The sequence below is a fragment of the Capsicum annuum genome, chromosome 8 (genome assembly GCF_002878395.1).
Source record: "Capsicum annuum cultivar UCD-10X-F1 chromosome 8, UCD10Xv1.1, whole genome shotgun sequence".
NCBI classification, from domain to species: Eukaryota; Viridiplantae; Streptophyta; class Magnoliopsida; order Solanales; family Solanaceae; genus Capsicum; species Capsicum annuum.
Window position 1 is genome coordinate 15,314,699 of NC_061118.1, and position 14,165 is coordinate 15,328,863.

A 14,165-nucleotide genomic window follows, 5' to 3' on the forward strand; every position below is an offset into this window, starting at 1 on the left:
CAAAAGGCTTCAACAATTCATCAATGACATCCAAGACTAATATCTCATCTTCCTCATCTCCAATGAGTCTCTTTTTATGTTTCAATTTCATTGATATGCCCAAACCCAAAATCCATAAAAAAAAATCATTTATTTAACTTCACAAAAAAAAAGATCGAAATTCAATACAAAAATCAAAAAATTTGTAGCAATTATCACCAGAAAAAACTAAAAGGATAAGCAAATCTAACATAAAATTAACAAGAGGAGTAAAAATTATAATTAAATAAAGCTCAGCAGTCCTAAAAATTTCATCAATGTCCAGATCCTACTTTTCATGAATAGACTTCATACAACAATCAAAGCATATGTTTCAATGAAAACATGATAAATATTACCTACAGCAACATACACATTCTAAATGAAAGTCAAGACCATGCAATTCTTTTAGTCATGAGGTCACATGGTTTCATGAATGCCCAGCTGAAAAATTGAAAGGCAAGAAGTTATAGAGAAAAGAAAAAAAAGGGGGGGAATGAAAAAGGAAAGAGAAGAAAGGAAAGAAGAGATATATTAAGGAAAAAAATAATCTTTTACATAAAAATATAATATTACTTGGATATTACGTGGCAGGCACATGTTGACCACTTCTCAATACACATCTGGGTGTGAGTTTTAAAGGGGATAATAATTTCATTTTTAAATAGTTTAAAAGGGTGATAGGACCCCTGTAAAGATTGAGTATGTAACTAGAATTTCAGGTAAAGATTAGAGGGGGTAATAGTTCATGTTGTTAGATCATGAACAGTCTCAAGAAAAATAAAGTCCAAACATTTAAAAAAAATGTGCTTTCTAAATTAAAGGTTAAATTTAATTTGAATAATCAAAAAGCTAATTCAAACATTTATGGATATGATATATAGGTTCTTTTGAAATAATCTTTACGGGACACCATTTTTTATGGGTAAACAACATAAATTTCAACATTTTACTATCTAATTACTCTCTCTCCCTACTTTTATAATAATTACATAAAATCCCAGATATGACACATTAGTTAACGTCAGGATACATTAGTTTATGATACATTAATAAATCTTTAATTATGGTTAAAAATGGAAAGAAATGATAATTAAGCCTACAGTTGAGTAATTAATGCACTTAATTAAAGAAATTATTGTTTAAATTACCTAATATACATCATTTAATAACTTATGATAACAAATATCCTAAGTTTTCCTATTATGTAAAAACTTATGATATATTGTATTATGATAACAAATATTTCATTTAATAACATTGAATTCATGATATACTATAATTCATGACACATTACATTTATTTGTTGTTACTAATACATTATTATACTTTTTGCTTAATATGTGTAAAAATTATTTGATACATTGTATTAAAAGCTAAATACTATCTTATAATACATTACTTTATATGCAAATACAATAATATTATATCTACTATTGTATTGTTAATTTAAGTTTTGATACATTAAATTATTATGGTTGAGATACATCACTATAATTAAGTTTGCATTATACTTGACTTATTTTTTAAAATATTTGATACATTATATAATTTACATTAAGATATAAAACTACAATTAGCTTATATGAGACATTGCTGAAAAGTAAAATATCTTTTGATGCATAATAGTCTAACAGATGGACGAAAATTAATTTATAGAAATTGTAATAAAAACAATCAAAAGTTTTGCTTAAATATCATAGCCACTTTGTCCAGAAAGTTTTGATATTTCAATCTATTTTCACGAAAATTAATGTCATTCATATCATAATGAAATGGTGGAAATTAAAGAAGAATGTAAATGGTGGAAAGATGGAGTTGTTAGATCTAATTGAGTAGTAGATGAGAACATGGTGGAAATTCAAAAGAAAGTTAATGAAAGTTGTAACTTGAATGTTAAAGTAGAAGATGAAGATGAGAACATGATGGAAATTCAAAATGGGCGAGTTGAGAAAATCGTGGGATATATTTCTTGATTTTTTGGGCTTGATTGCAGCACAATAAGGGGATGTGGGTAGATTTTTTAGATGTATCAGAAAAGAGGCAACTATTTTGAGTAAAAAGGAATTTTTGTAATTAGTTTAGTTGGATGGGATTTTAAGTAATAATAGAAACTTAAGATGTGATTATAAGTAATTTACCCATTTTTTATTGCATATTTTTAAGATGCAGTGAAATAATCTTTAGAGGACATCAATTTATATATCAATTTCATATCATGTTCTAGGAGGATCCGTTTCTACACCATTTTCATAGCATGTTTCCAAGAGGCAGTTAAATAACATTTATAGGACATTAATTTTTATACCATGTTTAAAGAAGGTAGTTATTTAACTTTATCACACATTAGTTTCTATACTTTTTTCAGGAAATATATGTAAATTGTTCGCGGGTTTAGCAATTAGAGCCCGGAATAATTTCAAATTGTTCTGACAGGAATATCAATTTTCGATCTTTGTTTAATTCATTAGAATGATTTTGAAGAGAAACTGAAAAATCACCAAAATGTGGTGTCATGATACAACACCAACATGGGTTTATTGGCATTTCAAAATGGAAAATAAGAGGAGAAGAAGAGCAACTGGAAACAGAAAAAGAAGTGTCTATTGTAAAGAAGTGGCGCTAATTGTGGAATTAGATAACGTATTAAGAGAAATTATAGGAAAGAATATCAATTATAGGAAAGAATATCAGTTAGTCAGTTACTCAATTTTAATAATTTTTACAGTGTCTTTTATTGGTAGATTTTGTTAGATTTCTATTGATATATTCTTAAAAATAGAAACTATTGGTACAATTTGAAATATTGACTTGACTCTTAAATAGTATATTCTTGTGATTTGCATAGACTCTCGTCTAGCTTCTTCCTTTTATCATCTATTATGAGATGGATGCGATTGTATACCACTGTTCTGTAATTGAGTCAACTTATCCTGTGTATACTCCGAAATCCATATAAAGCATAAGATGCATCTTTTGAATAAAATACAATTCAGAAGTGGCCTCTCCGACCAACAATGTCTAAAAAGTAATATTGAGGCAAATAACCTCACAGAGCCTTTAACTCGGAGGATAAAATGTATGTTCCTACTTCAAACAGCCAAAGGAAGAAAACTACATACAGAGGATGAAACAAGTACTACAATACATACAGTAAGCTACTCTAATGAAAACCTTAGTCCCATAATCCCCTGGCAAAAATTAAAAGGGCTGGATAGATCGAATCATATGAAGTCAAGATTGTGAACCTATAAATGGAAACAGCTGATTGAGAGATCAGTTAATGTTAGGTCTTGCTCTTAAACTTCCTTTGGGCTTTCAAGTCCACAACAATCACTGTTATGTTGTCCTTGCTGCCCTTTTGAAGTGCTCGATTTGACAAGCACTCCGCTGCTGCCTGTGCTGCTGGATCAATTCCTTGGCCCCTTTCCAAGGGAAGTGTTGCACCATTCTTTTTATGCCATAGGAGTATGCGCTTGCGAGCCAAATCACAGACCTCTTCATTCGTCATGACATCCCATAAACCATCACTTGCAAGGATAAGGCATTCGTCATCCTTGGTTCGAGGTATAAACATTACTTCTGGATCAGGAATTATCCAGGGCTTTAAGTATCTATCTCCTGCAAACCAGAACAAATAAATGAAAAAGCTTCATTAGTAGTATTAGTGAAAAAGGTTCATGCAAATGCACATCTAATGCGTCAAATTGTAGTCCCAAATGAAATCCATCCACGTGATAAATGTCCCAGGGCACCACCATCGCTAACAAGATAGATACACCTTGATAATACTAAGTTATTTGCTATATCATAGTTCTCATGTCAAATAACAAAATGAAAAAAAGAAAAAGCAGAATGTAGATTGAATACACATTACACTATTCTGGCAAGCTCACTGAGCAATCGCTAACAAGATAGATACACCTTGATAATACTAAGTTATTTGCTATATCATAGTTCTCATGTCAAATAACAAAATGAAAAAAAGAAAAAGCAGAATGTAGATTGAATACACATTACACTATTCTGGCAAGCTCACTGAGTAATCCTTTCACAGTTTACAGACAGCTTACATCAAGACGGAGATGTTCAGTCACCAGCATGGACATACCTGAACAACTGCGTGACAAAAGTTGGGAATACTAGATATATGTTTAATTAAGCCTCCGGGAATAATGAACTCATGTACAGCAACTTAAATTACTTAACCTCACTGTAGCCATATCTTTCAAGATGACATTAGAAACATGAACATATGATCAACACCAACTTCCATTTTATAGGCACTAGAATATCCCTTTAATTTACAAACCTGCATGTTCAGCCTTCAGTGACAAACGTCAATGCACATGTCTAGAAGCAAAGCCAGTCTTCAGCACAGATTTACAATTTGTTGGTCATTTATGCAATGCTGGATTGAAGATAAAATGAGAAAAGGAACATTCTAACAATTCAAGTTACATATAGATGGCAAGGGCGCACTTAATCACAAGTATAGAAAGAATTGTCTGACAGACGTGACAAAATGAGCTTCCTTCTCATCATCACAAAGCAATCTTTCAGCAATATGAAATGAAAAGGTAAAAATCATCAAAGGAGCAACTCCCCAGGACCAGGATACAGAAGGTTCCCGGGCTTTTCTTGTTTTGTTCTAATTTACACTCTAAGGATGTTGAAGGTCAAAGGGTCAAGAGTCGCACTAACCAGGATCAGATAAGCTATGACCAGAAAACACATGAGGAGCTGAAGATTCCAAAGGGTCTTTTGTTTTATTTTTTAATTATAATTTTTAGCAAGTCGAAGGTCATAGCTCAACAATTGCACTAAACTGGGTCAGACAAGTGATGATCAGAGACAAAGAAGGTGCCAAATATTTCCATGCATCTTTTATAAAAAAATTTTAGTATTTTACTTATAACCTTCAGCAAGTTGAAGGTCATAGCTTAGCAGTAGAACTAACCAGGGTCACACAAGTGATGATTAGGGAAAAAAGAAAGAAGGATCAAAGTGCAGATCATTAATTGAAGTGTGTGCCTGTGGCCACAATTATTGCTGGCAAAAATGGACAAAATACTACGTATCCGTCTAACCCCAGCCAGTCAAAAACAAAAAATTGGATATTTGATTCATTTAGATCAGGTCAAATATTGATTAACCCATGTACCCTGCAGTAAAAAATGGATAAACAGATAAAAAGTGGGTTTCAAGCCTTAACAACCAAGTCCTGTCACCCTCCCCCCACACAATCCATAGTCTCTAGATACCCATATTATCCGACATTTCAGTATGGCACTTTGTTGTCAAATTGGAATACTCTCATCATAAAATCTTCCAAGTATTTCTGATATTAAATGATTGTTGACTAGTTCGATCTTTTTTCCCTGCAAATATTTTTTCAGGAAGACATTAATTCACAAGAAAGATGACAAATGTCCAAGTAAGTTTTAGGCTAAGCAAGTACAAAGCCGAATATTTTCTTCTTTTTTCAGTTTCAAAAAGGAAGATTAATTAGAATTTAGCCGTAATAGAGTATCACAGTCTTTATGCCATCTGGGATTTATAATTAGGAAGAAACTAAAGTCAAAGATCTGTTTTAAATTATTAAAATGCTATCATTCCTTTAATTAAGCGAAATGAGTTATTAGAGTTCATCTTTGTTCCTTTTTGGTGGTGTTTGGTTGAAAATTTTAAAACCAAAAATTGAGTTTACCGAAAAAAATCAATCTACTAAATCTTATTTGTTTGTGCTGTTTTAACCCCCCCCCCCCCCCCAAAAAAAAAAGGTTAACTATTTCAATGCTTGCCTAATAATTTGTTTCTGTTTTACCCTATTACCAGATAAGGGAATTATAAATGGATAGAAAATATGGGTATCTGAATTATCATTCCTTTAACTAAGCGAAATGAGTTATTAGTTCATGTTTGTTCCCCTTTGGTGGCGTTTGGTTGAAAATTTTAAAACCAAAAATTGAGTTTTTGAAAAAAAAAAAATCAATCAACTAAATCTTATTTGTTTGTGCTGTTTTACCAAAAAGAAAAAAAAAAGTAAACCATTTCAATGCTTGCCTAATAATTTTTTGTTGTTTTACCATTACTACCAGATAAGGGAATTATAAATGGATAGAAAATATGGGTATCCGTATTATCCATCACTCTACCCAATTTTTATCCATAATTTAATATGGGCCAGTTAGAAGTGTTATCTATATTTGTCTAACCTGTTTTCACCCCGCCAATATTGGATCCGACCCGCCCATTTGCCAATACTAGCCACAAGACCAAAGACATTGCTGATGGATGGACACAAGAATTCGTTCTTTGTTTCATGGAGACAATATAAAAGGAGAGCTTGGTCTAAATGTAGTAAAAGCAGTATTTATCTCTCATCATAGCTATTAAGGACATGTACGATGGAGGGAAGACTCGGGTGAGGACGCTAGGGGGAGACTCAGATCTTTTTTCGGTTGAGACAAGATTGCATCAGGGGTCGACTCTCAGCCCGTTTTTGTTTGCACTGGTGATGGACGTGCTGACGTGGAGGATTCAAGATGAGGTGCCTTGGTGTATGTTATTTGCAGATGATGTAGTGCTAATTGATGAGACGCGGGGGGTGTGAATGAAAATTGGAGGTTTGCAACCCTCGAATCTAAGGGGTTTAGGTTGAGTAGGTCCAAGACGGAGTATTTGGAATGCAAGTTCAGTGACTCGAAGTAGGAGGACGGAGTGGTGGTGAGGTTGGATTCCTAGGATGTTTGTAAGAGGTATAGTTTAAGTATCTTGGGTTTATGATTTAGGGGAATGGCGAGATTGATGAGGATGTCTCTAAACGTATTGGAGCAGGTTGGATGAAGTAGAGGCTCGCCTCGGGAGTGCTGTGTGATAAGAAGGTGCTCTTAAAGCTTAAAGGCAAGTTCTACAGAGTGGCAGTCCGTCCGGCCATGTTGTATGGTGCAGAGTGTTGGCCAGTCAAGAACTCCCTCATTCAAAAACTGAAGGTAGAGAAAATGAGAATGTTACGTTGGATATGTGGACTTACTAGAGGGGATAGAGTTAGGAATGAGATTATCCGGGAGAAGGTGGGAGTGGCTTCGGTGGAGGGCAAGATGCGGGAAGGTAGGCTGAGATGGTTTGGGCATGTGATGACGAGGGGCACGGATGCCCCAGTTCGTAGGTATGAGAGGCTAGCGTGGGATGATTTCAAGAGAAGTAGAGGTAGGCCGAAGAAATACTGGTGAGAAGTGATTAGACATGACATGAGGCTGTTACAGCTTACTGAGAATATGACCCTAGATAGAAAGGTGTGGAGGTCGCGGATTAAGGTAGAAAATTAGTGCGTGTGTGGGTTGTAACTAGTAGTTAGGGAGCTCTGGTGTAGCCGGGTTAGTAAGCCTACGACTGTGTCCAGTGGTAGGAGCCGCTAATGTATGGTTTATACTAGGGGTGACCTTTTCTTATTTCTTATTTCCTGTTTTTAAATTTCATATTGCTTTTATTTTCGTGGCTCCCTTAGCTCTATTTTTATCATCTCTCATTTCTTATTTTGGTTATACCCACCCATTCTGTTTCATGTATTACTATGACCTTGTTAACTATTCATTATCTTGAGCCGGGGATCTATCGGAAACAGCCTCTCTACTTCTTCGGAAGTAGCGGTATGGACTGCGTACATTTTACCCTTCCCAGACCCCACTTGGTGGGATTACACTGGGTATGTTGTTGTTTTTGTTGTTGTCATATGTTAAACCTCCTATACTCTATGACACTTCTTCTAATCTTTAACATTGAATAATTGTTGATTAATGTGAATAATAGTGGAGACGAGAGGGAACTTCATCATTATTTTGGTATTTAGTGTACACGAGTGACTCATCTTCAACGGCATGGCTAATGGAATACTCAATTTGTCAGAGGTTTTGTGCGGACATTTTTCCCGTCACTCTTCTATCTCTAAATCTGCTTCTCACCCTCATATTCTTTTTAATCTGTATCTCCAAGAATATTAAAAATGAGGCTTCAAAGTAAACCCAAAAAGATTTCTTTCACATAATAACTTTGATCTCAATTCTTTTTTTTTTGTTTGATAACCGTGGTGTCCGAGAGACCTGAGACCCAATTTATAGCCACTACGCTCCAATCCTTTTCCAAGTAGAATGCTACATTAAAATCCTTTTCCAAGTAGGATTCTATATATTATTCCTATTCCTACTCCAATTCTAACATGTAAAGAATGGATTTCGGGCCTCACTCAACCTCAAAGGCCTAGCTCACGAGGGGAGGATTGCTCAAGTCCATATAAGGAGATCAACTGCTCAATTTTGGATCCTTTTGAGTTGGTGCATGGTGGTAGCAGCGAAGCAAATATGGGTAGGAAAAGTGAGAACAAATGAAAAAAAGAAATATAAGTGTAAGAAAATTAAAATTATTTGGATCTGACTTGACTCTAACATGGCAGCGCATTGAAGACAGTGGGCATGTCATATAGACCCGTGATATGGTACAATATTCCACTCTATAGTGCTAGGGCCTTAGATTCGTATGTCCCAGGTTGTTAGGAGTGGTACCATAGGCTGAGGATCTGAGATGCTAAAGAAAATATGATTGTACCCCATTACTGTTTCTCATATTTCTGTGTGGCAGATAAGGAAGGCAACCCTCATATAGATGTAGAGCACTGACTACATAATGTAGCCCCAAGCATATACTAATTCTGAACTGCTCAGACTTGTTACAACTTGCAAAGGGAAATTTGGATACTTATCTTGAACTTTGGTGTTTTTAGCGAACTCAGCTATACATCAAGAAACCCATGGTGTGCTTAGGTACTCAGTGAAGCACCTTCTCTTTTCTTGATCTTGATGGCGTTATGAAGAGTTTTCTGAAACTGAGTATAGGCATGACGTTATCTGTCTAAGTAGTTACCACTAGGGATGTTCATGATTTGGTTAAAAACCAAACCGATTAAAAAAACCAACATTTGGTTTGGAGTGGTGTGGTTTTAAATTTTAAAAATCGATAATATTTGGTTTGGTTATGGTTCTACAATGAAAAAACTGAAAAAATAACCAAACCAAACCGAACCGATGAATTATATATATAAATTTTATAATTATTTGGATATATAATATTAGTTTCATAAAGAATTATAAATATTTTATACCTTTAAATCATTAATTTGGTTTTAGTCTACTTATTTCACATGCACTACAAAACATTTAAATAATTTTCATTGTTTGGTTTGAACATATAATATTATTGTATATATATGGTGTGGTATATTGTCAGTCTTTAATTTATTTGCTAAGACATTCATCTACTTTACAGTGGCTTACCCTTTTGATTTTTTAAGGGTTGACCATTCTATTTAAAGATCTACATTGTCTCTATGAATGTTAGATAAGTGAAGTGACCATTCTATTTAAAGATCTACATTGTCTCTATGAATGTTAGATATGTGAAGTGAAAGAACATCCACAACTTACATATGCTAAAACTTCAAAATAATGTTGATAAATAATAGAAGATTCATATACTTTCATCTTGTGATAATAGAGAGAAATATATTGATTCCTAACGTTCATTTGAAATATTTGTTTCATGTCCCGTTGTTTTACTATTATCAATTTATCATTAGCTAATATAAATCCAAAAACCAAACCAAAATGAACTAAAACCAACAAGAACCAAACCGATGGTTTTTATTTTATTTGGTTTGTTTTGCTTTTAAAATTTTAAAAACAGACTTAATTGGTTTGGTTATGGTTTTAATCAAAACCGAACCATGAACACCCCTAGTCACTAGCCTCAGAAAGAAAACTTGGTTTGGCGACCTAAAATAAGGAGAGTACAGAATAGGTGTATTGCCTCGTTCAAGATACAGAGAAACAAGTTACGAGTCATGGCTGCGAAAATATGGGCACATAGGCTGGTTTATTCCTTAGAGAGAACTGATATAGTGTGGTGCTTTTTCCTTCCTCCAGTAAGAGAATAGAGTATGCAATTCTTTCTAGTTGCCAAAATGAAGATGGAAATTCTTCTACCTAAGGATGGAAACGGGGCACAGGTGGTTTTGGGGTTGGGGTTGGGGGGGAATCCGCTCCACTGCACATAAACCCGCATTGCTTAAGTTCTCATTTTCTGCATTTTGTACCGCAGTTCGTAAAAAGAATTTTTTTGCTGAAGTGACCATTATCTATTAGTTACTTTGGATAGATGAAAATTGGAAAATGTTTCACTGCTATGTCGAATGAATCCAGAAAGTCAAAAGTAATCCTAGTTTCTAAATAAATACGATTCATTTATTGACAAGATACTCCAGATACAAATATATTGTATAAGTATAAGAGTAATAATGTATACACCAAAAAAATATGAGCAATAAATGTGCAGTTTCTCTTTTCAATTCCTTGACGTGATTTATAGAATTTCATCATATATATGTTGCTAGCTAGTTTTAATGTGATGAATTTCTTATGAGTTTGAATTTCATATTTTTATTCAATACCCCAAATTTAAATTTCTACATTTGCAACTGAAAACAAAGAAGGAAATGGAGTAAAGTAAAAATTTATGCATACAAATGGGATCACTGATAAATAACAGAATTAGTAAACCCAGGAAAAAGAAACAGATTCTCCAGCCTGCAATCGCCCTTGCCCACCAGAGCTTCAATAAAAAATAAAAATAACCCGCCTGCACCACACCCGCATATGCCTGAACCAGCCCCGTCCCGTTGCCATCCCTACTTATAACTCTTTACTTATGCTTTTCTCATCTTTTTTTCACACACGTGCATGGATGATTTATGAATAAGCTGGTTTCTAGGGAATACGTCAAGTAGTACTTTGAATTTGTATTTTTTATCATGTTTCCAACTTGTGATACGTTATAATTTGGGGAAATCATAAGTTTCCCCTTAAAGTTGCATGGAAAAGTCATATATGCACTGATAATTTAAGGGCGACCCCTCAACCCCCTATTCTTGTTCAAAGTGTATTTATATCCCCTTGAAAATTCAAAACCAATCTTTACGTGATTTAAAAGGCTAGCATTGATGATCAAGCCCAATTCTTTAGTTTGATACTACGGCCATAGTGTTTGTTTATTGAAGTAGTCAGGATAACCATCATTAACTGCTGTGTCCAAATACTACTATGACGTGAACTGCTGATATCAGTTATACTAGGGAGGATGCTGTGGAAGTGCCAAAACTTTAAGTCTTGAGAAATATCGTGATTATTTAGGTATACTAAGGTTAAACGCATAATCAAAATGGATACATTCTAAGACCACCAGCCAGTTGACATATAAAAGCAAACTATTCTACGAGGTAACCTGTAATAATACCTAGTATCTCAATACCTGACAGAACAAAAGACAGGATGACAAAGATCATAACATATTTTATAAAACCAATAATGTTGAGTACACACGGATACCTTAGTCATGATTTACAAATGCTAGATAACAGGGTAGATGGGAGAAACATACCAATAGACCTAGACATAGCAAGAACACCAAAAACTCGATGCCCGTTCCACTGTATAACCTTCCCTCCAGCAACTTCAATCCTTGCATATTCATCTTCTCGGTTTGGCTAATAAAGAAAACATAAACGAAAATTGGCACACAAGGCTTAGTCAGTGACATCACACGTAGTTAACGTCATATTAGAACAACAGTTTCACTTACTTTGTGATCCACTGACAATGCCATGGGTTCTTTTCCACGGCACAGAACAGCCCTTGAATCACCACAGTTTGCTACTATTATGTGCGATGAACAAACAATGGCGACAATGGCCGTGGAGCCTACAGTTTCTGGGGCAACAGCCTCATGATTTCCTGCCCCTCCAATCTCATCATCAACCTTGAGAAAACAGTTGGTAAATGCATTTTTCCATTGATCCTGGCAATTTTGCCTAATATTTTCATCATTGAGATTTGCCATAATGGTCTCCAGCTCCTCAGCCAATATAACGTGAATTCGATCACGACAGTAATTTGCCACCTGGAAAATACAAATCCCATTGCATCAAATATATATGTACTGTGGTATCAGTGAGGAGGCAAGCAAATCTATGAGCTTGTAACAGTGTAAGCAAAAAAGAGGGAGATACCTGAGAGCCACCATGGCCATCATAAACTCCAAAGAAATGAGTTGTCAAATGACTTAAGCACCTAGTCATTCCATCTGGCACACGATTCCCAACTAGCATCTGTAGAGGAATTTTCAAGAACCTAGGAACAGTTGCAAGCGCATCTTCCATTTCTGGTCTCCTTCCACATACAGATGTAAATCCCCAAAGGGGTATATAATCCACTTCAAAAATACTGCGGCCAACTGCTGCACTTAATCTTTTATTTAGAGGTAGCTGAACAACAACTTCAGATGATTTTGAGCTGGAAACATCCGTACTCTGCTCATCAAGTTTTTCTGCAACTGCCAGAGGCTTGTTCGCTGTCTCCTGACCACCTGACTCTACCAGATCTCCAGTCTTAGCTATAAGTTTGACATTGCAAATGCTTTTCTCAGCATCTACCAAATTCTGACCGTCTATGTCAGATGCTAGCTCAAAACTCATAAAATCATCAGCACATAAACTACTGGAATCACTCACCACGGACAAGGAACAGGAGCTATCAAGAATTTGATCACCATCGAATGATAGGATCTCGTCATCCTCACTTTCCCTGACACCAGCAATCCAGTTGCTGCTTTCATTTTCAGATATCATATGTAGCAACAACGGAGGACCTTGGCACCTACTACTTTCTTCAGATGCAGTAATACTGACGTCTTTCTCTGAATCATCATAGCCAGAATCTGGAAACAAACTTGTAACGTCGTCACCCATTGACTTTAGGCTAGTGACATCCATTTGAGTAGCTATAGTTTGGTTGTGACAGATGAAATTACCTAATCTAAATGGCAGACCAACCGCCAAATACATCTGGTCCATCAAAATCACTATCTTGTAACATCACATAACCTGTCATTGTCAAACTAATAGATCGCTTTTCCTTTGTATCAACAGTAATAATCTTCTCATGAGCTTCATCACACCGTTTTCCATTCCTAGAAACCCCCTACCTCTGATTCATGAAATGCCAATTTTGCAGTCAGATCTGGTAACACAAAACTAGTAAATACCTTTTTGGTGAAAAATTGCACCAAAAAGGTAAGGGAGATTTCTCTGCCTAATCCACTCAAAACCCAGAATAAAGCTTTGATAAATTGAATCAATTAAACACAAGAAAAGGGAGGTACAAAGGAAAAAGGTCATGTAAAATTATAAAGAAGCAGCATGCCCAAAAAAGTGGCAAGAAACACAAGACCCTGAAAAAGATGGTAGCCTTTTGTCACATAAAACTTAAGTACCTTGGATCTGAGGCAATCCAACCCTCGACTCGAGTCTTTTCAAAACAACTATGTAACCAATAAAATGTAATAAATGGGCCTCGATGGAAAATAGTAGAAGAACCACTACCCTTTGTTGTTCACTTTCCTTCTCATCCCCACACTTCACTGGAAGAGTAAATATACTACTACTATCGCTGCTGGAGAAAACATCAATAATGGAACAGTTCAATTTGTGATCACTAATAAAAGACTTGCTCATCTTCTTCTTTCTTTTCTATTTTTTTCTTATAATAATTTCATTTGGTATCTGTTTGGAAAATCATTGTTACTTGAAATAAACACAAAATTCAATTACTTTCACTTTTAATTAAAAAAATAACAAAGGGACAGGGATAAAAACAGCCCAAGATTTTAATTTTTATGGAAGAAAAATGGATTATTATAATTTTTAATACAAAAGTATTTAAGCATTTTCAGAGAGATAAACTGTCTAGATGCCACGTGGAATAAGAATTTGTACTCTCATCCTTCAATAATATTTGTCTGATTTATTATATATCTATAATCCATATGTATCTATATCTATATCTAGATATCTAGAGTAAGAAGGGAGCCTTACAGTAACTGGTAAAGTTACTGTCATCTGATCAGGAGGTTACGGGTTCAAGTTTTGGAAATAGCCTCTGATAGAAATGTAACGTAAGACTGCATACGATACACCCTTATGGTGGGGCCCTTCTCCAAACACCACACATAGCACTAATTTTAGTGCACCAGGCTGCCCTTTT

General features: G+C 34.9%; 1 protein-coding gene across 2 annotated transcripts; it reads right to left on the minus strand.

Annotated features, from left to right (window-relative positions):
* Window positions 1-2,974: 2,974 nt before the first annotated feature.
* Window positions 2,975-13,815, minus strand: LOC107838983 (probable protein phosphatase 2C 6). 2 transcript variants are annotated; one of them, XM_016682297.2, is made up of 4 exons: window positions 12,134-13,815; window positions 11,707-12,024; window positions 11,506-11,611; window positions 2,975-3,639 (listed from the first exon to the last, which is right to left on the minus strand). In XM_016682297.2, the coding sequence occupies exons 1-4, from the start codon at window positions 12,974-12,976 to the stop codon at window positions 3,305-3,307; spliced, it is 1,602 nt and encodes a 533-aa protein (XP_016537783.1). In that variant the 5' UTR covers window positions 12,977-13,815; the 3' UTR covers window positions 2,975-3,304. The 2 variants fall into 2 exon arrangements, with proteins under 2 accessions (XP_016537783.1, XP_047251290.1); XM_047395334.1 differs by having other exon boundaries at window positions 3,468-5,399; window positions 12,134-13,715.
* Between the last annotated feature and the right edge of the window lie 350 nt (window positions 13,816-14,165).